Source organism: Typopeltis vanoorti, chromosome 15 (genome assembly GCF_054136105.1).
Source record: "Typopeltis vanoorti isolate ZY-2024b chromosome 15, IOZ_Tvanoo_1.0, whole genome shotgun sequence".
NCBI lineage: Eukaryota > Metazoa > Arthropoda > Arachnida > Uropygi > Thelyphonidae > Typopeltis > Typopeltis vanoorti.
This window is the reverse complement of record NC_143563.1, coordinates 69,287,560-69,314,274: the sequence shown is the minus strand read 5'-3', so window position 1 is coordinate 69,314,274 and position 26,715 is coordinate 69,287,560. Positions and strand designations below refer to the sequence as shown.

Here is a 26,715-nt window from a genome sequence, read left to right as displayed (position 1 = left end):
ATAGGGTGGATGTTCCAACAATTCATAGTGCAGATCCCTTAATTTTCCCATTGCCAAAACACCTTTGTGGGCAGGTGCATTGTTCGGATGAAAGATGATTTTTTTCTTCTGCAAACAGGGTCTTTTCTCACGAATTTTTTCGTCTAGTCGTTTGTTGTCTTGTCCTTTGAAGAGTCTTAGATGTTTCCATGTGCTCCTTGAACTACTTTGGCTATGTCAATTATTTTGTTTGTATAGTGTTCAGGATTAGGATCTATTTTGTGCAAGGCTGCTGTAATTGCTGGATAGGTAAACATGTGAGTGGGTGTCAGTTCAGTATTGCAGAAGTTGTTGCAGTTTCTATATGTTCTCGCATCATCTGTATTGATCTTCATTCCTCTATAATGTCCTGTTTGTAGTCTTGCTATCGTGGTGGTCTTTCTGTCAGAATTGACTTTGGGAATTTGATGTTGTATCACTGATTTCAGTGGAATTAGTTTAGCTTTTGCTAGTGCATTAGCATCAGCAAGAATTATCATGCGAGTTTCTTGGTTGAGTTCTCTGGCCTCTTTTGCTAATTTATCAGATGCTTCATTGTAATCAATGCCTACATGAGCAGGAATCCATTGTAAAATGCAATTTTTTCCTATACATTTTAGTTGATTCAAGAGTTTATGGGTGTCTTGTGTGAGCTTGGTATTGCCATTTTTGATTGCCTTCATAGCTGATCTTGAGTCACTGTAAATTATAATTCCCTCCGATTGTTGAGATGATAATTTTAAGTAGGCTTTGAGTGCTTTATTTATTGCATAAAGTTCACTGGTAAAATTGAAGGCAATTCTCCCAGATCCAACTTTTATTGAGAGTTTTTCACCTTTCGGGAGTAGAAGGAGAACACCAGCACCTCCATTAATCATGCTGGTGTCTGACGCTCCATCGGTATAACAAATAACCTGTTTAGAGGATGAAAGAAGATAGTATTTCGGCCTTTTTCCTTGAGCATTTCTTTTTTTTTTTTTTTTTTTTTGTACAGAGTTTGGTAAGGTTTAGATTTATGTAAGTATTTGGAGGTAAAGGACTGGAAAATAGAGGTTCTTTGTTTATGTGGGCGTTTAGCTGATCAAGACCAGTTTCCTTCCTAATAGTGTCATCATACTGTAAAGTTGACGATTTATGAAATCTGCATTTTTGATTCCAGTGTTCATAAGTTTTTAGGAAGATATGATCGTTTTGGTAGCTTCTGATATTATTTAAGAATTTTATGGTGGCAAATTTTCAAATTATTTTCAAATTTTCAACAGGAATGTGGGCTTGACCAGCAGGTCAAGCCCACATTCCTGTTGGACTGTGATGTTGTTAGTGGATGAGACTGCACTAATAATAATCTTGGATGCTTTTGCTTGTATTTTGTCTCATTTTTCCTTTACCGATGAGGCCAAAGGTGACCAGATAGGTGCTGCATATCCCATTATTGGTCTTATTAGTGTAAGTAGTTTTGAGGATTTTTGGCTTTGCACCCCAATTTGTTCCACAAAGCCTTTTTAGTATATTTAATTTTTTTTTTTTTTTAGAGCTCTGTTGGAAGTGTTAGAGATGTGTTGTGCAAACGCAATTCCTGATCAAGCGTAATACCAAGATATTTTGGATTTGTGACTTTTTCAATTAGCTTGTTGTTGACCATGACTTTGGGATTGTAGGAATGTCTATTTTTCCTGTCTGTATACTAAAGGTGCTTAGTTTTGTTTTGTCTGGGTTGATTTTGAGTTTAAGTTCATCTGACCATTTTTCTAATCCTCTCATGGATTTGTTTGGAATCTCCTCTGATTCTTTGATTTTAGCACTTGTGTGCCATATGGCTATATATCATCTGCGTAGCAAGCTACTTTGGTGTCTTCTGTAAGGTAGGGATGAATGTTATTGACATATAAAAGGAATAGTAAGGGACTGAGTACAGAGCCCTGGGGAACACCAGCCCAGGTTCTCTGCTCTCTTGATATTGCTGCATTGATTCTAACCTTGATCTTTCCTCCTCTACTGAAATCAGCAATCCAGGTTAAAGCATTTCCTCTAATTCCAACATCATGTACTGTTTGTATTAATTTTTTGATCCAAACACAATTGAAAGGCAGAAGTGGAATAATTGATCTGTTGTTGAATGATGGGCTCTATAGGCAGTTTGGTAATAGTAAATTTTCTTATTTTTTGTCAGTCAGTGCATGAGGCTGAAGTGTATTGATTCTTTCAGTAATTTTACAGAGTATGCTAGTTAATGCAATAGGTCTATAGCTTTGACATTCTGCAGCATTTTTGTCAGGTTTCAGGATAGGTATAATAATTGATTTTCCCATTATTTTGGAAGTTTGCCTGTTCGCCAAGAGGTATAGAGAATGTCCAGAAGTTGTTCTTTGGCGTTTTTGCCAAGGTGTTTGACCATGTGACCAAAGATAAGATCATTACCAGGAGATTTATTAGGTGCAGTTTTCTCGATTGATGAATTTAGTTCACTCAGTGTAAATTCTTCGGAGAAGATGTCATTAGTTTGGTATGTTCTTGCTTGTTTTAGTATTTTATTTGTGAGTTTATTGAGAGCCTTGTCCTCTCTGTTATACTGAAGTTTGGAGTTGTTTGAATAGGTTTTTGCAATTTCTTGATCTGTAATAGCTTGTTTCCCAGCATTTATGATGAAGTTTGCTTTCTGTTGGTTCTCTTCTTTGATATTGTTGTCTAGGATTCTGATAATGTTCCAGAGTTGGCCGTCTTTTCTTGGGTCCAGGTTACTGCAAAGCTCTGCCCATTTCTCTTGTTTACACTTCCAAATTTCCTGCTCAATTTTGTGTGTTATGTCCATTAATTTCTTTCTGGATTCATCAGTTTTATTAACTCTGAATTGTTCATTGATATTGTCTCTTTCTGTAATCAATGGATCAATATTGTGATCTTTCCAGTATGGTATCCAGGTATTTTTCCATTTGCCTCTTAGTACTGTTGCTTTGGCAGCTTTATTGATGTGTGAAGTAAGGATTTGTAATTTTCTGTCAAGGTTTCCAGAGACAGGTTCATCTTGACAGAGGCTCTCCAAGATTTGAGTAAACCTTGTCCAGTCAGCTTTTCTGAAGTTCCGTGTTCTTTTGATTTGCTGTTCTTGATCAATCTTGAAGTTTAGTGTTGTTATTATGTGTCTGTGGTCACTGATGGCATTTCCCAAAATTTTCCATTGTGCACTTGGTGCAATGTTATAATTAATAGCTGTGATGTCAATAGCAGATTCAGTTCCCATAGTTTTAGAGAGATAGGTGCTCTGTCCATTGTTAATTGTTGTGAGTTCCAAATCTGTAAAGAGGTCTTCCAATTGTTAACCTTCATGGTCTAAATCAGGGGAACCACACGTTGAGCTTTTGCATTTAGGTCACCGAGTATGATGGTTGTATCAGTTGGAGCTTCGCTTGTGAGTGCGTTTTTGATCTGCTGTGAGCAAGTGCGGCACCCATCTTGCATGAAGCTTTTTCATTTGCAATTCTTCATGCAAAATATATCCTACACGTTTTTTTGAAATGCCTATAGTCTCAGCAATTTCACGCACTTTGACTCGCCAGTCATCCAATACCATATCGTGCACTTGATCAATGATTTCTGGTGTTGTTACACTTTTTGGATGTCCTTCACGTAGATCATCTTCAATGCTGGTAGGGCCCCATTTAAACTAAGCAGCCCATTTCTTAATTGTTGAAAACAAAGGAGAAAAGTGCCCATAAACTTTTATGAACTTCGAATGAATTTCATTTGGCGTTAAACCTTCTTCTACAAAGAATTTTATAACCACACGATACTCAATTTTTATCCATTTCAAGGAATACAGACAACACTTTTGATTCAGACAGCTGTATAAAATAAACTACTTGATAGAGTGACTTGCAATACTTGCAATTTCACATGGATGCTTATGACAGATGTACCAACTTAGAAAAAAAAAATTGTGCCGATAGTGTTGCCATCTATGATCAAGGCCGAGAACTTTTCAGACCACCCTCGTATAACATCATCCCCATAAAGCAAAGAGCTGAGATTAACATCTCCAATTCTGATATCAGGTTTAATATCATTTCCGTCATACATATAGATAATGAATAACAGAAGGGATAATGTATATACTTGTCTGATACTAGATTTAACATTAAATCATCTTCCTGGAAAAACTGTTATTGGGATTATATTGATCAAGTGTATATAATAAACAACTAAGTTATACCAACTAGTTTCACCAACTAAGTCTGTTAGCATCTTCAGGGTACATATAACTGATGTAAGGCACTAAAAAGTAAAAAACTGTTACAAACTAAAATCAACCGATTCCAATTATAGTGGCAACTATAGAATGTTCCTAAATAACAACAAGTGAGATCATCCACGCTCTATGAATGTATTGTATGTGCTCTGTTCTTTGTTTAATATAATTGGAATCGGTTGATTTTAGTTTGTAACAGTTTTTTACTTTTTAGTGCCTTACATCAGTTATGTACCCTGAAGATGCCAACAGACTTAGCTTAGTTGGTGAAACTAGTTGGTATAACTTAGTTGTTTATTATATACACTCGATCAATATAATCCCAATAAAAGTTTTTCCAGAGCTTTTTGATCAAGAAAATTAAATGTTTTTTTAAACCATCTTCCTGTACTTCCTTCAATTCTAATTGTTGACTTACAACTCAAATAAAGACTAAGTATTGCTTGATATAATGCCTGATTGACACCATACAACTGTACCATTTTGAATAGCTTTTGTCTTGGCACCTTGTCATATGCCTTTTCCAGATCTACAAAACTTAAATACAGATCTTTGTTATATTCCCATGATTTCTCAACTATTTGTCGTAAAGTAAAAATCTGATCCTGTCAGCCACTATTTGGCATGCATCCAGCTTGTTCTTCACAACGCTTTCCTTCCACAATCTGTATCTCTCTCTTTTTTTTTCCTTTTTTTTTTTTTTTTTGTGGTCATTTCTTGTGAGGCTTTTCAACTTCAGGAAAAAGAAACTTGTCAATACTGAAACTCTGAAAATTACACTCTTCAGGAAATACAAAAAGGGAGACTACACCAAAAATGGAAGAAAAATTAGTAAGTCTGGGGTTGAACTGTGAACTGAATAACTATTGTACGTTTTAACAGATTTAGAGGAGAATGAGAGAAAGAACAATTCTGATAAACAATGGAATGCTAGGAGATGGGCCACTAATCAATCCAATTGCTCTCTTCTGTATTTGGTCAAGAATTTTTAGGGGACACTGAAGGATGTCACAGTATTCAATGGTTGGATGGATTTTTAATTTTTATAGCATTAATAGCTGTTTAGAGTACAGTAACACCTTTGGTAAAATGGAAAACCAAATTTTTTGGATACTGAGAGGGCAAATATATGTACTCTGTTTATGTCAAAAAGACTACAGATGAGTTATACCAATCAGGGTTCATTTTTTAGATCACATTCTTAATAAAAATTCTGCTGGCTAAGTTAAGCATTGAAACATTAAAGAAATAGGTGAATTATCTGTGTTTTGTTATATAGATAACTGTTAATAGATACCGTTTCTTTATATATTTCAAATATTGCTTTCAGGTGAATGGACAAAAATTACAAATGAAGAGCAGCTTGCCCCATATTCCTCAGCTTTCCTCCTTAGTTTTATATTTGAGGGACACCCCAAAAATATTTTTGTACACAATACTATGTTATTTTCTATCAGATGTACTAAATAATTTATCCTAACTATTTTTTCTCCTGCCAAATGTAGTTTGTTTTGCTGAATACTATATTCCAGAATGAAAACTATGCATTCATCAACAACATGTACTTATTTGAGAAATTTTTTAATATAAGAACATCATACCGAGAGTTGTCAATAAGTGACGTAGTTCAGCTGAGCTGATATAGCCATTGCCATCTTTATCAAAATGTCGCAGGCCTTCTATGAAATCTTCAGCTGTATCAGTGCTTCGATTTTTGCTAATAGTTTGAAGAATAGGCAAGAATACCTCAAAACTGATGCGATCATCTGCAAAATAAATTAATTTTCCACTGCATTTGACAATGTAAAGATCATAACATATTGCATAAAATATATTTTTCTTACCTTATTTGACCTAATATTAAAAAATTTAAACACAGGTGCTCCAATTCTTTAAATGTGTATATTTCAAAATATAATGGACAATAAAAAAATAGTTTCCTCTGTAAACCTAGCCATAGCTCTTAGACTTGCAAGGTGTTTACCAGGTACATTGCAACTGGATGCTGTCCTATAACCAAAATCAAAATTGCAGAGCACGATGACATCTGGTTCCATCAACTACAGCCACTCAGGACTAACGGACCATACTTTGGACATCCACCACAGGATATACTGGGAAAAAGGCTACCTCAGTCCACCACAGCAAATATAAATATGAGACTATTCCTGGAATATGCCTAAATTTCACAAATGCTCATCTTCAGATCATCATCCCAACAGTCAAGAATTCCCATTTTAGCCCATTAGGGGACAGGACTTTGGGCTCATCTTTGGTTGATCTGTTTCAGTCTCACTTATAGTGTTTGCATGCACTTATTGCATAATGTCCTAATGATGGAAATTTGGCTTTGCTGAAATATCGTAAGTACTAATGAAATTTTTCTAATTAATACATATTCTATGTTGTAATATCCTTAAAAATACTATTATGAACAGCCAACAATATAAGCCTCATGACCAGACATAATATTTACATATTACATTAGGCAAAAGGATTTATAATTCTTAACTAACAACCTGTGCTAACTTACTGCAGAGGCTAAACTGAATATACCAAGCATAAATTCTTGTATGGTTTCCACTGCCTAGTTAAGAGCACAACCCTGCTTACTAAAGATCTAAAGTAGCTTAACAAAAATGTCATATTTATTCTGATTATCTAATGTTTAGCCCATCTGGAGCACTAACGTGCTATTAGAAGTTTACAACCTTTCATGCATGAACCATTTCAAAAAGAAAAGTAACAATCGCCAGCTGCATGCTAAATCACTGAAGCTTCAAAACAGCCTCAGCATGCTAAAGCATCAAACTTTACAGGATTCTAGAAACACTACGCTGGATATGATAAATTCCTGCGGTTCCATACAATCTGATATTGGATCAAAGTGGCAAACACCTCATTCCATTGCATTCCAAAGATGCTCAAAGGGAATAATTTGTTAAAGTAAATACAAATAACCCATTCCTAGATGACATGGTGTGCTACTCTGGTGAAAGTATCCATCACATGTAGGTAAATGATCAACATGAAGAGGCATACTTTTAATGTTCAGATAGGCTGCACCATTCAGCACTTGCTCAATTAATCACAGGGGAAGGAGGTCTAAGGAATACTAGAAAAATATACCCCATCATATAACTCCATCTTGCACTATAATGACCAAGTTTTATGATACTGGTATCACATCCTTGTTCTCTACTTCTTGACGTTTTTCCTCCAGATGGTATAACAGCCTACACACTTGTCCAAGACAATTTGTGGACAGTACTAATATTTTATGATAATTTTCATTTTTTTATACAGAATTTCTGCAAAACAAAGTGAATTTTTCTTACATGATCAAAGGCTAGTCTGCATTAATAAGTGAATAGTTTTGTTGCTTTTGTAGCCAATAGGTTAATGAATCCATTACCACCACTGAATATTTGGTGGTATATAATATTCATTGTATGACATGCTGCTACTGTTACCTCGCATATGCAAAAATAGTAGTAGTCATGCATCAAGACATGGAGTGGTTTGAAAAGCGGTGATTGGTTTCTAGAGCATAACTGACTGATTATCGCTTAGTCCACTAACAGTACTAATGTGATATACATAAATCTCCAATGTTTTGCGAACGTGATAATAAAATTGGATGACAGCTGGTTAAATAAAGTATACTGTAACACTATAAACATGAAGAAAATAGCTTACATATGCACCTTTTATTAGCTTCTGATTAAGATTTTTACCCAAAACAACAATTTGAACTATCAACACTAATTGGAGATTAGGCATAAACTGAAGGTAAAAATTCCATCACCATGAAATTTCATATTTAAGTTGTATTTTTCATAACTGAACTGTTAAGTAGTTTGCTTTTGAAAATTAAGGTTTCGAAGACATGCTGTTTTGTCACTTGGCCATGAATATTTTTTTACTACAGATTTTGATGTTTCTTTCAGTTTTTCATAACACACAAAATCAGAAATTAGCAGTACATTTTGATCACCTTCATTTTGGCAATTAATGAAATCTTTTAGAAAGGAAAAATAAATTACATTTTAACAAATTTACTTTAGTTGGTCAGAATAAGCATGATAATTCTTAGCAAACTAACAATAAATGAGTCTACACTATAAAATTAATTTTTGTGGCTCCCACCTACAAAAGGTTTATTTGTAAACCTATAGTATGTTCATCAACAGGCAGGCTGAGCCTTTTCTATTTTTAAATGAATTATATATTTTTGTGTTTTTATTTATTTTGTACATAGTTCAGAACCCCTACTCTAGAGACCAAACATGGAACTTTTTCAAGTTGCTTCAGGCCTTCAATAAGTGGAGTAGTAGTCTCAAACAAGTATGTTATTGTGATATTGTGCCAGATTCAAGAAAACTAATTGGTGAAAACTTATTTTAGAATAAAATAAAAAAAATTTAAGATCCTAATTAATCTGTGTAATTCTAAAGATAATTAAAAAACTCATTAGATTATTCATAAAAAATACCAACACTCTAATGATTTTTTAATTCTCATTTCACGGCATATTATAGTATAGCATGCTTTTTATATACAGAAAATGATAACCATTAAAAAAGGCTTCCGGTAACAAAATTTACAAATCTCACATAGGGCATTGTGTTTGGGAAATGCTATTTTGAGTGTCACATTTCAGATCAGAACTTTGGAACTGAAGTCAAGGGTTGATTAAAGCAGATTAATGTATTTACAATTTTGATTTCATAAAAATAATTTGTTTGTAGGCATTAAAATTTAATAACTGACACTTGAGGTAAAGTTGAGGATTGTGGATATTACTGAAGAAGTCCGATTTTGAATTCAAGTGACACAAAGGGAGGGGAAAGAAAAAAAACCCTTAAGTGACTAAGTCTTGTTATTATAATTACGGCTATTATAGCCTGTTTTTGTTTAGGAGTGTCCCTTATTTTAAATACATTGGCTATTATTACTCAAAAAAGGGGTATATATATTTTAGGGCATTATGGGTGAGTATAGAAGGCAATTATAGCAGAATAAAAGAGGTGGAAAAATTTTGTACATACCTTGTTTGAATACTAGGATGTCTTCCAATTTCATGATCCTGCTTAAGGTTGTTTATAACAAGGGGGAAGGAAGGGAGCATGGGGGAGGGGTGTTTTGACATGGGAAAAATAAATTTGGAAACCTGGGTTTTGTGTTAATAATATATATACAGGGTGTTCGGGATAAATTTGACATATTTATAATTAATTATATTTTTCCGTAAGTTACATGTATTAACACACACTTCTCTTCATTTAAAAGTTTGGACCCTTCTTCATTCATATACAAGATGTCAGAAAGGATGGATAGCTGGAACCCACCTGAATCATGGAAGAGAATAACTTGTATCATGATGATTCGTGCCCACCATCAAAATAAGGATATTACGACTGCTGCCCAATGCTCCCTGAATACAGTAAAAACAATCAGGCATGAACTAGAGACTTGCAATGGTGACTACGAGGATGTAGCAAGAAGAAAGATCCCTAGCAGACGATCTGATTGCGTTCGTACAGCAGAATTCCTCGCAAATCTGCAGGAACAGGTGTTGAAGAACCCTGGCATTGGAATTCGGGCTTTGTTCGTGGAGTTGCTAACTGTAGTCAAGCCCTGGATAACAAGGGTAGCCAATGGTAGGCCGTATGTATGGCAGCAGGATTCGGCCCCTTGCCACACCTCTGGGAAAAGTCAAAAATGGTTGTCTGAAAATTTCTACGACTTCACCAGTCCAAATGTTTGGCCTCCAAACTCCCCAGACCTTAACCCCATGGATTATTTTGTATGGGGCGCAGTTGAAAAAGACACCAATCGCACTTCCAGTAATACAAAAGCCCAGTTAATGGATAAAATTAAAACAGTTTTTGCGGCCCTTCCCAGGGAGACTGTAGCATCAGCTTGTTCGAGGTTCCGAAGCAGAATTGAAGCTGTGATCGATGCTAATGGTGGTTATTTTGAGTAAATCTTGTTGATAGTATTGTAATTAACTCTGCCTGTAATGTTTTTTTGTCAATTCATTAAATTTAATAGATACAAAGAAGATTTTCTTTTTCCTTACGAAACTGTCAAATTTATCCCGAACACCCTGTATATATATATATACTATTGTGTTTAGGGGTGCAAATTGGGAGAGGGGGAGAGAAGAGGAAGGGTTTACTTATGGGGAAACTGGGGCAGGAGAGAGTGTTAATGGGGTGTGGACTGTTTCAGCCGACTGACCATCATCGGAACATTTTCGGAATGAATGTAGGGTTATGTCAAGACTGGAAGTCGAATCTGCCAAATAAGGGCGTTTGTTGTCACTAAACGGCCGGAGGCGTGGCTTAATTTGTAAGTTCTGAATCATCCACCATTCGGAAATTAGGTAGGGGCAGTGGACATTGATTGAATTTTCATCGCATTTTATGGCAATAGTTTCAGATATTCTAAGCATTGTTTCATTGTCTTGTTTGTCTATGATTACAACCTTGTCGATTTGGGGGATATGTTTCAGTTCAAGGGCATGAGCTGCAATTTCTGTCTTCCCTGTACTCTGTTTTATTTTTCTTTTTGATGTTGCGATGTTTTTTTTGTGTTCAGATAATCCGGAATGGGAATATTGCAATCCCTGAAGTGTTCTTGTAGTCTAGTCCACAAACACCTAATTGTAGAGCCAGTGTATGCGAAGTCACAGTCTTTTTGACAAGGAAATTTGTAGACTACGTTGGGGTGTTCGAATATTTCTTTGTGTGTGAGAGACTTAGTGGGTTTTAGGAGAGTTGCAAATTTTTGGTTCGTGGTGAATACTAGCTTATAATCCGTGTGTTTGAAAATGTATTTGTAAGCTTTGTATGTGTTTTGGATGTATGGCAATTTGATAACCATACGTGTAGGGAAGTCTGTTTTGGTTGTATTATTGATATGACAGGATTTTGCCGTACTGTTCGCGTAACTCATTAAATGTGTGGGATAGTTGCGATTTTTGAAAACTTGTGTGAAATATTTTAATTCCATGTGAAGATAATTACTGTTGGTTGAGGATTTGTAAGCACTGATAAATTGTGATAGGATGACTGATTTTTTAACGAAATATGGGTGGTATGAATTGAAATGGAGGTAGTTTCCAATATGTGTGGTTTGTGGAATATCTTCGTAGTATTTTGTTATTGCTTCTGATTAATGTCAGGTTTAAGAAATTGATGGATTTGTTCTGTTCTGTTCTGTTTCCATGGTGAATTGTAGTCTGTTGCTATAATCGTTGAGGGATGTTTATAAGGCGGAGATGTGTGAGGGTTTACCAATGCATAGAATATAGTCTATGTATCTGCCATAAAAGGTGATTTTATATGTGGGAATAATTCTGCTAGTTGTCCACTGATGTTCTGGCCCATTGGGAGACCGAAAATTTGAACATATAAGGAGTTGTTGAACTTAAAGAAGTTGGCTGTGGGTTTTGATCAAGTTAATGATGTCATTTGGTGTTAATTTTGTGCGTGTGTGGTAGGGTGTGGTCCTCTGTGAGTAGTGTGTGTGTATGATGTCTAATGACATCATACACACACACAGTGGGGTCATCCACGTTGGTGTATAATGAAGTTGCATCTAGTGAGGTGAGGATGTCATCTTGGGATGGAGTAGTGTTATTTATTTTCAGGAATAGGTCGTCCGTATTTTTGATCATACAGATAGACGTTGTTAGTAGTGTTTGATGAGTTTGGCAACAAATTTTGATAAAGGAGCTGTGATGGTGGTGTTCTTGTAGGAGACTTTGGATCGTATCGGATAACCGTCTTTGTGGGTTTTGATGTTCCCAAACATATAGGGGTGCGGGAGGTTGTGTGTCTCATTGTGGTTTTATCTATTTTGTTTCAACTTTTTAAGGTGTGTAGGGTGCTGTTGATTTGTTTTATGAGGTCGGGAATAGGATCATTGTGGATTTTTTGGTAGGTGTGTTGGTAGTTCAAGACGGCCGTTATTTTGTTGTGGTAATCGGTTTTGTTGATGATGACTACAGCATCTCCTTTGTCAGCTTTTGTGATCATGATATCTGGGTTCTTTCTTAAAGATAAAAAGGCTCTTTATAAGTTGGGAGTAATGTTGGGTTTCACTATTATTTTGCTATTTATAATGTTGTTTATTTTTTGGAATATTGTATCTCAAATCTGAAAACAAACCCCAACTCAACATCACCAGAGTTAAAGATCGGTACTATCAATGTAAGAAGCCTGAATGGCAAAGAAATGGAGCTAGCTGAGGAATTAGATAAGTACCAGATCGACATAATAGGGGTGACTGAAACAAAAAAGACCAAAACTGGTGAGATCTTTCTGAGCAATAAATACAAAATGTTATATTCAGGCAATGACAATCAAGGAAAAGAAGGAGTAGCCATAGTATTCAACACAAAATACGAGGCTAATCTTCTTGAATGGCAGTCAGTCTCAAGTAGAGTAATGTGGGCAAATATGAGAATGGGGAACTGGACAATGAGACTTATTTGTGCCTATGGTCCCACAGAAGGTTCTACTAAGGTAGAAGTGGAGGAATTTTTTGAGGCCTTAGAAAAAGCAACTGACACAATGAAAAAGGAAAAGTTGGTCCTTGTTGGGGATCTAAATAGCAGAGTAGGAAATGATTGTGAGACATACAAAAATATTTTGGGAAAATTTGGAGAAAAGAGCAAAGCTAATAATAATGGCAAATATCTGTTGGATTTCTGCTCAGGACATGGACTGGTTATTACTAACACCATGTTCCAACATAAAAATGTGCACAAATTCACATGGAGAGAAGAGGCTAGGAATAAGAAAAGTCTCATTGACTATGTTATTGTTGATAGTGATGTTTTCTCCCTGGTGCAGGACACCAGAGTGTACAGAGGATTTGAAATTGGAAGTGATCACTATTTAGTCTTGAGCAGGATAAAATTGAATTTCATATTGAAAAGAATAACATGTAAGAAAGTTTTAAAGCGAATAAAAGTTGAGCAGCTCTCAGATGTGAACTGTACACTAAAATACAGAAATATTATTGAAAAGAAAATGAAAGAGTTTGAGAACAGGAATCAAACCTTGGAGATTCAGTGGCAAACTCTGAAGGAAACATTGATTGATTCTGCCAGAGAGGCATGTGGTGAGGTTGTGTGCAAGAATAAAAAAATCAGAACTCCCTGGTGGACACAGGAAGTTAAAGAGGCAGTGAAGGAAAAGAAGAAAGCATATCAAAAGTTCCTGGCAAATAAGTCAGCTTTTACTCTTACAGAATACAGAGACAAATGTAAGAAAGCTAAACAGTGTGTAAAACTAGCTAAACAAAAGTCATGGGAGGATTTTGGCAAGAATATAGAAAATAAATATCAAGAAGGTGGCAAAATATTCTGGAGGTTGTTGAAGAAGCTTAGGAATGGAGGAAAGAGTGCTGTAAAAGGAATTAGAGATGATAAAGGTGAAATGAAAACAGGAGAAAAAGATATCCTTGAAGTATGGAGTAATTACTTCGAAAAACTGCTAAAGGAAACAAGCAGTGATGACAGCACAGTGATAAAAAACGCTGACCAGGCATGCAGTCAGGAATACATATCCATACTTGAAGTAGAAAAAGCCATCAAAGGCTTGAAATGTGGAAAGGCAGCAGGAGTAGATGATATTCGACCAGAAATGCTGAAGTATGGTGGTATAAAAGTCTTACAGTGGCTGCACTGCATAGTTCAGAAAGCCTGGACAGAGGGACGAATTCCCGATGATTGGAGTAGAGCTCTCATAGTACCCATATATAAAAAGGGAAATAAAACTGAATGTGAGAATTACAGAGGTATTTCCCTACTGAATGTTCCTGGCAAGATATATGCAAGTATACTTGAGAAACGGTTGAGAAGAATTGTGGAAGAAAAGCTTGGTGAAGAACAAGCTGGATTCAGGCCAAATAGAGGCTGTCAGGATCAGATCTTCACTTTACGACAAATAGTCGAGAAAGCATGGGAATATAACAAAGATCTGTATTTAAGTTTTGTCGATTTGGAAAAGGCATATGACAAGGTGCCAAGAGAGAAGCTATTCAATACGCTGCAGTTATATTGTGTCAATGGGGCATTATATCAAGCAATACTTAGTCTTTATTTGAGATGTGAGTCAGCAGTTAGAATTGAAGGAAGTACAGGAAGATGGTTTAATGTTAAATCTGGTGTGAGACAAGGATGTACATTATCCCCTCTGTTATTCATTATCTATATGGATCACATTATGAAGGAAAGTGGTATTAAACCTGATATCAAAATTGGAGATGTTAATGTCAGCTCTTTGCTTTATGCGGATGATGTTATACTTCTAAATAAATCCGCTACAAGTCTGCAAGATTCTCTGACTAAATTGAATAGCTGTTGTAATAGATATGGTATGAAGGTCAGCAATAAAAAGACAAAGACAATGAAAATAGGCAGAATCATTGAAAATGTCAACTGTGTTGTGAATGGAGAACCTGTGGAACAAGTAAAACATTTCAGCTACTTAGGCACAATTTTTACTGAAGATGGTAAACTAAATATAGAAATAGACAACAGAATCAGCAAAGCTGGTATCGTGGGAAGTCAATTGAATAAATTCATATGGAATAAGAAAGAAATTAGTCGGAACACTAAATTAGCTGTATACAAGACTGTGTTCAAACCAGTTTTAACTTATGGATCTGAGAGCTGGGTCAGAAGTAAAACACTTGGCCAAAGACTAGAGACCGCAGATATGAGAGTCCTGAGAAAGATTAGAGGCGTGAACAGATGGCATCAATGGCAATATCATATTAAAAATGAGGATATTAGGAAAGAACTTGACATTGTCAGCATCCAAGAATGCGTTAGCAGAGCTAATCTCAGATGGTATGGTCACTTAAATGGAATGGGAGAGGAAAGATTAGCAAAACAAGTGTTCTCTGCCAGGTTGGCAGGAAAACGACCCAGAGGAAGATCAAGATATAGGTGGATTGATACGGTACAAAGTGCCTTAGACGATAGAAATATAAGATCTGATAATGTTGGAGTCTTGACAAGTAACAGACTGATTTGGAGGAAAATTGTAGATAGGAAGTTAGTAATGATGTAATTTTTTCATGTAGTACTGTCATATCCTGTACACCCCTTGAGGGTACATGGCAGGAATATGATGATGATGATGATTGTATCTCTGTTTGTTTTCAAGTTTCGCTTGGACTTCAATCATGACATCTTTTTTTCGGTACATATTTAGGGGATATAGCGAAGTTAAGTCCTTTGTTTAGGATGGCGATTTCGTTGGGTGTGAGAATGTGGTGTGACAGATTTTTGATGGAGTTGTCATGTGTGGGTCATGAGGCGGTGGTGTCTGAAGAATTGGGAACAGTATGTATTATGTATTTGGTGCCTGTTAAGGCAATTGTTTCGCATCAAGCTTCAATTAACAGCACATAGTCGTTGATGTGTGTTTGGGTACTTTCAGAGAAAACTGCCCATTTTTTTGGGGTCATTAAGGTTTTCAATCTACGTTTTGTATTGTGGATGTATGAATAAACTTGATTTTTCTTTCTGAATCTGTCATGTATGGCTTGTTTTACAAGTATGCGTGATGCCCAGTAGCAAATTTTTTTATTCCCGCGGGAATGGAGCAGTTACCGCATACTGTAGCAAAGTTTGGCTTTTGTGATGTAGGCAAAGAACTGCCTACATTACGTCATGTAGGCAAAGAATTGCCTACATCACACAACATCATGTAGGCAATTCTTGAGGAATGTTGTGTATTTTTTGTGCAGTGCATGTGAGGATGGTTCTCTGGTAGGTTACTTTTGTGAAGGTTATACATTCGTTGAATGTATGATGTGAGCCCACGACATAGCCTGGAATTTTCCTAGAAACTATACCTAAGTCTTGTTTGTTTTGGAAAAGTACTAATTAGTAGCCAAAAAATGGTACAGGTTTTATCATAAGCAAGAAACAATAGCTTTATTAAAGTGTGATGAAGTTAATGAAGCTTATATCTGCATATAATGAAAACTCTATAATGACTAGATTATGGAGGAAAAGACATTTGAGAAGCAGTTGAGGGCATATCTCGAAGATATGAACATTAATTGTTGGTAATCAGTTCTTCCTTTTATATTTCAATGTTATGGAAAACAAGTTCATTTCTAAGACAGTTATGTATCATTAAAGGCTTTTTTTTTTTTTTTTTTTTTTGAGAGAGAGAGAGAGAGAGAGAGAGAGAGATCGCAGTAATAAACTTTAATATGAAAGTACAAATATTTCATACTGAAAATAACAGTACATCATCAATCAATGGAAACAACGATTGATTTACCAATTAAAAACAGTTGCCGTGTGCTAGAAGTTGATATTAACAATAAATAATATTAAAACTATTTTTGATATTTATGTAAGATGAGAATATCCAAACATTTGAGGGGGGAGGGAATCATTCTGATTCAGGTTAGGCCAATATAAAACAGCTTTGAACTTGCTTTGAAAAAGCTTTCATATTAAATTTCATGCATTCATCCCACAGAATACTATGTTTAGTGTCAATACCATGCTATACCAAACCAAACTGAGTTTCACATATTCAATGTAATACTGATGTTCATTAATTCCTTTTTCCACAGAATGACCTGTCTGACCAAAATATGTCAGATTATATTCCTAATGGATCTTGTAAACACCAGCTAAAGATAGCAATGATAGTTTGTCTTTTGTAGATGGTAACAGATGAAAAATTTTGTTGATAAGAAAATCTGTGTGATTGAGGTAAAACTTCTTCAAAATTCTACTAATGGGTTCAGAGATACCAAAAATATAATGGATTGGAACCCTGTGGTCTGTCTAAGAATCCTTAGCTATAGGAGTCAATTATCTGTTGGATTTGATGAGGGTTGTAACCATATAATTCCATTCAAGTTTTGATGGTGAAAAGTTCATTAACCTGAAATTCAGGGGCCACATTGCACACATTGTGAAGACGACACATCGGATAACGGCAATGATGTGGAGCAACCTGACATGTAGAAATAAAGAAGTTATGATGCCACTGTATAATTATAAAACAATGTTTTATAATTGTTAATGTTTTATAAAAAAATGTTTTATAAAAAACATTTGGTTTTTTGTATATATATATATATAAAACATGTGGTAAATGTTTTATAAAAAATATAAAAACAATGCCAAGTTACTTAAGGCCTTGATTAGGCCTCATATGGATTATCTTTGGAATGTGGAGTATGAGGACAGATTGAGAAAATGTCGTTGCATGCAATGCCTCATGAATAAGAGGGGGGATATGATTGAGACATATAAGCTAGTCAATCAAGGGTTGTTATCAGGTCGACAAGGAAGAGATTTTTCATAGAATGGGAGAGGAGGGAGGATAGAACAAGAGGACATTGCTAGAAACTGTATAAGGAGGGTATGAGCAGAGGAGTGTGGAGTAGGCTCTTTGCAGTGAAAGTGGTTGGTGAGTGGAATGCATTGCCTGAGTGTGTTGTGAATGTAGACACATTGAATCAGTTTAAGGCATAGTTGGATGGGCATTGTGTGCAATAGTGTGCACCTCCCACGATGAGTCTCTGACTTCATGGAGATCAGATGTTAATAATAATAATTAATAACTTGACAACATAAATTTTTGGGAGGTACGATGAGCAGACTTTTCATGAATGTATCTGTCAATAAAGGTAAATTTCAGATAAACAGTGGTTGACAAACTACTGGAAACTGTACAAGAAAGATGTCCAAGAATGGCAAACTACCAGTATTTTCTTGTTCCACAGTGAATTGAATGCTTAGATGAAGGCTACTGACCTGATGTAAGAAGGTGGCAAGTTCATTTTCAGAATGAGGTCAAAAAGCAAAAATGTCACTGGCATGCATAATGAAACCAAAGAGAAGCTTGGGGATGGATGGATGAGAAAACGGTATTTTCCAGATGGTTCAAAGAATAATTTCCAAAGCGGAGGCAGAGGGTAACCCATGGATGTGCCTTCAATCTGTTTACAGATCTGATTTTTCCAGCTGAAATATCTTGATTGTATAACAAATTCGAAAATCTTGACACAAGAGGGAAATCATCATATAATAAACTAATAGGGTCAAATAGAGAATGTTGGTAAATATAGAAATGTCAAAACTGACAAACCTATCTGCTCCTGTATTTGAATATCCTTGATTTTTTCCCATATTCCCAAATTCTAACAATGCCAAGTTACTTCCTAATATTTTCATTTTTAACATGATTCTTCCATTGATAACTGATCATGCACTTTTATTATTATTATTTTTTTTTTAATATTCAGGACTCAATATCTGTAATGTCTAAATTTTGATCAACTATTTCTAAAAACTCATATCCATCAGTTAAAACTGGTTTGAACACTATCTTGTATAATATCACTGTCTCATCTAATTTTTCTCTTCATATAATAAATTTAACTTCACTAAAAATCGAGCATACAACAGTTTGCCAAGATGTTTTACTTGTTCTACAGGCTTCTTCCCCATTCAGAATGCAGCTGATTTTCAATGTTCCTGCCTATTTTCATAGGAAATTTCTAATAGCAGTTATTCAATTTGGTTAAAGAATTCTTCAGGCGTTATGCTCTTAAATGAAAGCAGTGTATATGATCTGCATAAAGGCTTAATATCTCCAATTTTGATATAAAATTTAATGTTAACTTTCTTTCATAAACAGATGTCCTGTTTACACCACATATCACCATAAAGGAATTGAGATATAACCATGTAACTTGCACATTATTCTACATATTCCTCACGAAGTATTATATCCTTGTCACAATGCTGCTACATCATTTGCAATCCCCTGAGAAGAAAAGGCTTTTCCTCATTGCAGAAACCAGTCATCAGCTGCAGATATGATTTTGTTTGTGATAAATTTTGTTCCTTTCAAGTGCTTCTTTAAATTTAGGAACAGGAAATAATCAGATGGGGCCAGGTCTGGCAAATAGGCTTTCAATGTCTGGCAGACACTGAAAGCCTAAGTTGTGTATTGTCTGTTGGGTTTCATGAGCAGCGTGAGCAGGTGTGTTGTCATGGAAAAGCAACCTGTCTCTGCTCGATTTTCCTGCAGAGCTGTTGAATAAACTGCTGCTGTGACAGTTTCATCTTTTTTGAGGTACCTGGTAAGGATTACACCATCCATATCCCAAAAGATAATGGCAAGAACCTTCCCTGCTGACTTTTGGGTTCAGAACTTCTTTGGCCATGGAGAACCTTTGTGTTTCCACTTCACTGACTGTTTTGGTCTCTGGGTCATAGTGATGAAGTTATGTTTCATTAACAGTCACAATACAAGCCAAAAAATTTCCACCTGATTTCTCTTTTGGTCAGCCAAACATTTGGGGAACCACTTCACTGAGAGCTTCTACATGTCCAGATGTTGGTGGATAATGACTCCCCAACTTGTTCCCTGGATATCCCTAGAATCTTTGCAATATTTTTGGCTGGTATTCATCTATTATCAAGGATCATGGCATGCACTGCATAGATGTTTTCAGGTGTGATCACTCTGGAAGGTCTTCCTGATATGGGGGCATCTGTTGTCTCAGGATGCCCAGTTTTAAACCTGGTCACCCCTGGCAACAGTTACATATGTTGGGGCACAGTCCCCTAAAGTCTCACAAAAAGTTTGGTGAATCTCAGTTGTAGACTTTTCTTGCAGTACAAAAAACTTGATGACGACAATAATCTCTTTGTTTTCGAATTTCTGCAAAACCTCTGACATGTCTTCTAATAAATCCTAAAAGAAAAACAACAAATTACTGCAATTTGATTAAGCATTAATTAAAGAGTTGGGCAGAACATAGCTTATTCTTTTCCAAGTTTCCTATCCACAATTTTTCTTATCCTTTTCTCAAGTATAAATAATAAATTACAACATGATAACTACAGTAATTAACTTTAATGAAATAAAGGTAAAAATATTTCGTACTGAAATTAACAGTACATCAGTGTAGACAACAAGCAGTTCAAAGGAATGGAATACAAAGTATAACAGTCGGTGGATTACCAATTAAAAACTGTTGCCACGTGCTCGAAATTAATATTAATAAAATCTTAAAAACTATTTCTTTGATAGTTACATAAAATAAGAATCTCCCAAACTTTTGGGGGGGGGGAGAGAGAGAGAGAGAGACAATCATCTTGATTCAGATTTGGCCGATGTAAAAGGGCTTCGCAATTTTCTTTGAAAGGCGTTCGTATTTAAACTTGCATCTATGGAGAAGACGGGCATCATCCCACTGGATATTGTGTTTAGTGTCAATACTATGTTGTGCCATACCAGACTTCTGAGGTTTTATGTATTAGATATAATATTGATGTTCATTCATTATTTTTTCCACAGAACAACCTCTTTGTCCAAAGTATGTTAAATTACAATTACACGGTATCTGGTAAATGCCAGCTAATGATAGAGGTACTAGTTTGTCTTTTATAAATGGCAACAGGTGAGAAATTTTGTTGATAGGAAAATATGTGGAAATGAGATGATACTTCTTCAAAATTCTGCCAATCGGTTCTGAAATGTCAGAAATATAAGGGATTAGAATCATGCGTTCTGTTGAAGAATCCTGAGGTGTTGGAACATAGGAATCAATTAGGGTTGTAACCATTAAATTCCATTAACTTTTTGATAGTGAAAAGTTCTTGTTGTAAGCTTGAGGGAGAGGAGCACACTTCATGTGCTCAATTACTTAGACTTGATAACACTAATTTTTTGAGAGGTATGATGAGCAGATTTTTGATGAATGTATCTGCCAGTAAAGGTAGGTTTTCAATAAACACTGGTTGATAAATTACCAGAGGCTGTGCATGTAAGAAGGATGTCCAAGAATGGTAAACTACCAGCCTTTTCTTTTTCCATGTTTAACTGAAGGAGTGGGTGAAGGCTATTGATCTGTTATAAGAATGTAGTAAGTTCCTCTTCAGAATGCATCCAAATAGCAAAGACATCATCAACATAACGAAACCAAAGAGAGGGTTGGGGATGAATGGATGAGAACAAGATGTCTTCTAGATGGTTCAAAAAATAGTTTGTCAAAGGTGGAGACAGAGGGCTACCCATGGCAGTACCTTCAACTTGTTTATAGATCTTGTTTTTCCAGCTGAAATATCCTGAATGTATAATAAATTCAAAAAATCTTTGCAATATCCAAAAGGTAATCATCATATAGTAAATTAACAGTGTCCGATTATGGAATATTGCTAAAGAGGGAAACAATCTCAAAGCTGACCAACAAGTCTGACTCTTGTATTTGAACATCCTTGATTTGTTCAAGAAAATGTGTGGAATTTTTGATGAAAGATCTGGATTGTCCAGTATTATTATTATTTCGGGCGACTCCAGGAGTCCTTAGACTCATCGAGGGAGACCCCAAACATCATGTCCACACAACTATGCGATTACATTCTCACAGTATCTATCATACCTTGTCTTGAACTCGTTCACTGTCATAGCACCCACAACAGACTCTGGTAGCTTATTCCACTCATTTACCACTCTAAAAGTAAAGAACCCAGCTCTAACACCCCTGCTAACCACACTCTTGCCCAGCTTCCATAGGTGTACCCTAGTTCTCCCACCACCAGTCCTGATCTCAAAAATTTCCTCTGAATTAATCCTATAGAATCACTTTAGCAATTTGAATGTCTCGATCATATCTCCCCTCCTCTGCCTATCAACTAGTTTCTGCAACCCACAAATCTTCAACCTGTTCTCGTATGGTTCATTCCATAGACCTGTTATCATCTTAGTCACTCGCCTCTGGATCCTCTCCACCCCCTCCCCATCAAGAAGGAACCGAGGTGACCAAATCTGGGCACAGTAGTTGAGATGAGGTCTTATCAAGGCTCAGTACAGAGGTACAATAACTTGCTTGTCTCTGCTCGTCAAGGTATTTTTCAACAACCAAGTGAGTCGATGAGCTGATTTAGCTACTTTTGCAGTGTGCCCCCTAAACTTCATCTCCCTATCCACCAACACTCCCAAGTCCCTGGCCTCATCAATCTCTTGGAGTACAGTTCCACCAATGTGGTATACTGCTGCTAATCTTTTCACCCCAAAATGCATAACCATTTTGTCACATTAAATTCACATCCATTCTCCTTAGCCCAGAATTCCAATCTATCTAAGTCATCCTGCAAGACTTTGACATCTTCTGCATTCACTATTGCCCTACCCAACTTTGCATCATCAGCGAACAAATGAATTGTTCCACTTAGATCCTTCCCTATATAGTTAATGAACAGATTAAACAGCAGTGGTCCAAGAACAGAACCCTGCGGCACACCACTAGTCACAGGCCGTCTTTTGGACTCTACTCCTGAATAAACTACTCTTTGATATCTCTCCATCAACCAACTACCTATCCACCTCACCAACCCTATATCCATTCCCATATGTTGTAGTTTACGGATTAGTATTCCATGTGGTATCCTGTCAAACGCCTTTGCCAGGTCCAGCAGTATCACTGTAAACCCATTTCCCTTATCCAGTTCAGCCGTCACCTTGTTATAAAACTTGAGCAAGTTACTGAAGCATGATCTACCCTTCACAAAGCCATGCTGTCCCCTGTACAGTATCTCGTTTTCATCGATCCATTCCTGTATTTTTTCCTTGACTACTTTCTCTAAGACCTTGACAACGACTCCTGATATGCTGATCGGTCGGTAATTTGCAACCGTAGTCTTGGATCCTCCTTTATGCAGTGAAACCATTTTCCCCTCTTTCCACACCTTCGGAACTAAGTCAGACCTGAGACTCAGATTAAACAACATGGTCAGTATGGGCAGTTAATGAATGCGACAGAAATTTAGCAATTCTATAAATGGGAGAGTCAATACAATTCACAACGGGTCTTACTGGATAACCTTCTTTTTGAATTATTGGTAGGCCATATAAACAAGGAGTTCTTCCAAAATGAGTGCGCAACTTGTTTACGGTATTTTGATCCCAACTGACAACTTCATCAAACAAGTTATTTAATTGTTTAATTTGCGATTTTTAGGGTTATGATTGATTTCTTGATAGGCAGAAGTATCTTGCAAAAGACAGTCTACTTTTTTCTCATAGTCAGCCTTATCCATTACCACTACTGCTTTTGAAATAGATATATCGCTATTTTTTTCTTAATGAGGTTAGGCATGGGTTTCAGCACTTGATAAATTACATGGAGATAATATGCTTTTAAAAATCGCAAATTAAACAATTATTAAACTATTTTTTGAACCATCTGGAAGATGCCTTGTTCTCATCCATTCATCCCCACCCTCTCTTTGGTTTTGTTATGTTAATGATGTCTTTGCTATTTGGCCACATTCTGAAGAGGAACTTACTACATTCCCACAACAGATCAATAGCCTTCACCCACTCCTTCAGTTCACCATGGAAAAAGAAAAGGCTGGTAGTTTACCATTCTTGGACATCCTTCTTGCGTGCACAGCCTCTGGGGTAATTTATCAACCAGTGTTTATCGAAAACGTACCTTTGCTGGCAGATACATTCATCAAAAGTCTGCTCACCACAACTCAAAAAATTGGTGTTATCAAGTCTTTAATTAATAGAGCACATAAAGTGTGCTCCTCTCCCTCACGCTTACAACAAGAACTTTTCACTAGCAAAAAGTTAATGGAATTTAATGGTTACAACCCTTATCAAATCCAGCAGATAATTGACTCCTATGTTCCAACACCTCAGGATTCTTCAACGGACCGAAGGGTTCCAATGCCTTATATTTCTGGCATCTCAGAACCTATTGGCAGAATTTTGAAGAAGTATCATCTCATTCCCAGTTATATGTTCAAATTACACTGCCAAAATTACGCAAGGAAGAAATTACATATGCATAAAAATACACTAAGAAAAAATTACACAAATTTGAATATTCACACCGAAGTTTTTTACTTTAGAGTGTTTAAATTTTTATGATGAATTTTATATTTATTTTCAGATAAAAGTTCCATTAATTTTGTAATACAGTAAAACCCCGAAGTTACGCAGTAGGTGGGACCAACAAGAAGCACGCAAGTCGAATTTGCGTAACTCGCGGTATAATTTTGCATGTAATTTATATATACAAACATACAAGTGGGACCAAAGGTTTACAAAAACACCTATATTTTTTAAGAAATATAATCATAATTGTATTTTTTCGTACATAAAAAAAGGAAAGTTATTTCAATGTCGATGGTTTCATAAAATCTAATAGATTCGTCTGACGCCATAATGTCTTTTTCTTGTCACGCAAAATTTCTCCATAGCAAGCTAATGATTTTATAATTCCTTGCCTTGTGGCTACAATTCGTTCCTCGTCAGAATCTATGTCCTCCAAAATCTGTAAACCTTTCTTTTATGATTGTTCTTACTGTGGATTCCTGTAGATCGAACTTCTTTGCTAGCTCACAAATTTTCATTCCACCTTCAAAATCCTTAATAATGTTGAGTTTTGTTTCCAAAGTCAATGTTTTTCTTTTCTTGCTAGCTGTAGAAGAATCGGACTTGCTTCTTTTAGATGACATTATTTCTTGTGTGATAAAATTTTTATCAAGAACATAACATTAAACAATCGCAAGGTTTGTAAACTATAAAAATCGTGTATGAATGGAGACTGCGTGAAACATGTCAGTGCTTGTTCACAGCATGTGTGACACTGGCGAATGCGGCCAGTGCCCTGAAAGATACGACTAGTAGTGAGGCGTGAAGTGAGATGAGAATACGTACATATAAGAAACCGCGTAACTCCAGATTCGCGTAAGTCGACGTATGACTGTACTTTATAAGACCTACATGTTGACTTTAATTCGATTAAAATATTATTGGTATTTTGTTGTCAAATTAAACACAAACTTTCTTAATATTGCAAAAATTACTTTTATTTTAAAAAATAATAAAAAGCAAACACTAAGTCATATAAGCTATACAACATAAAAAATCCAATCATCTATTAGAGTGGTAATTTTGTACAATACTTGAAATATGTTGTTTTAACGAAATGTACCTACGACGTCCTGGGTTTCGTTGACCAGTTAAATGCTGAAAATAGTTTGTATGTTGTAAAGATAATTCTTTAACAATGTTATCCAAAAATTTTCAAACAGTTGGATGGGAACACTAAAAGAGCGACTGAAGTCCATAGTGCCATCCTTCGATACCAACTGTATAGCTAGAACTACAAATTGTATCGAAGGATGACACTATGGACTTCAGTTGCTCTTTCAGTGTTCCCATTCAACTGTTTAAAAATTTTTGAGTGTCTATGGTTCCAAGTAGAAATATTGAATAGAGGTTGTCTATAAGTGCCATTCCTGAGCTGTCAACCTCGAATATATGTACGTTCGAAGTAAAGGAGAACTTGCTCGATTTGTTCATTCGTCTAAATTAGAGAACAGATCAGCAACTTCTAAAAATGTTTCTAACACTTTTTCTTCTGGTAAAAGTGCAAGTGATTGTAACATTTTAATGTGTACCGTAAATGACTGATTGGATTCATATAGAGATTTTAGTCCACATTCGTTTACTTTGCGTATAACAGATTATGATAAGTGGAAAAAGCAGCCAACAATTTCGATGTTTTCAAACACGGTATGGAAAGCATTCATTGCTGCTGTTTCAAAATTGGTCAAAATTTTTCATGGTCGAACTTCAGGAATTTTCTCCAGTAACATGTTCAGCATCTTCACATATATTTCTTCCTTTTTCCCTGGTAGAAGAGCCAATAGACAAGGAAAAGCGACGCCTGAATCATATTGGACATGGATGCTGTATAACTGATAATATATTTCTAGAACCACTTTAAACGTACCATCTGCTAGCCAAAAATTGTTAACTACAAGTTGATCTAGAAGAGTCTTGTGACCAATTAGTATTATACATTCTGGATCTTTTGCCCCGCAATCATGAACAATCCATTTAGAGTACTTCTCTGGTATTTCAAAATTTTTGTTATCTGGATTTGATGGAACGTTTCCGATTGTTTCATCGAATTGTTTTTTCGACTGGTTTCGACATTTTTCTTTTCATTTGATTTGCAAGTTGATAAGCTTCAGATTCAAAAGTCCTATTAACATGACAGTGTTCTGAAGACTCACAGATAATCTTGTTGTCTCTGGTATGGAGCAGCGATCGACAATGTAAAGTTCTAAACTTTGCACCATGCCAATGAATAGTTCCAATAGCAGTTTCATGGTGACGAACAAACTCAAATCCTTTGTAAATTATAATTTGACCACCTTTATTACTAATGCTGTACTCAAAATCAGCCATGGGCAAATTAAAAATTAATCACGAAATTTATTACATTGCACGTTATACACTAGTTGTATTATGAGTCACTAAACTAGTACTGAAGAATGTAAGACAAAAATTTACTTATATACCTTCACCCAAACAATTCTTAGAAATTCTTGAGCAGTTCATGGTGATTAA

General features: G+C 35.8%; 1 protein-coding gene across 1 annotated transcript in view; it reads right to left on the bottom strand.

The window, feature by feature from the left end:
- The window catches only part of LOC150098856 (myosin-2 essential light chain-like), a 101,156-nt gene that overhangs the window by 37,469 nt on the left and 36,972 nt on the right, over nt 1–26,715 (bottom strand). The window contains exon 4 of the mRNA XM_090405084.1: nt 5,863–6,027. Within this exon, the coding sequence (XP_090261210.1) occupies nt 5,863–6,027 (165 nt within the window). The remainder of the gene's footprint in view (nt 1–5,862; nt 6,028–26,715) is intronic.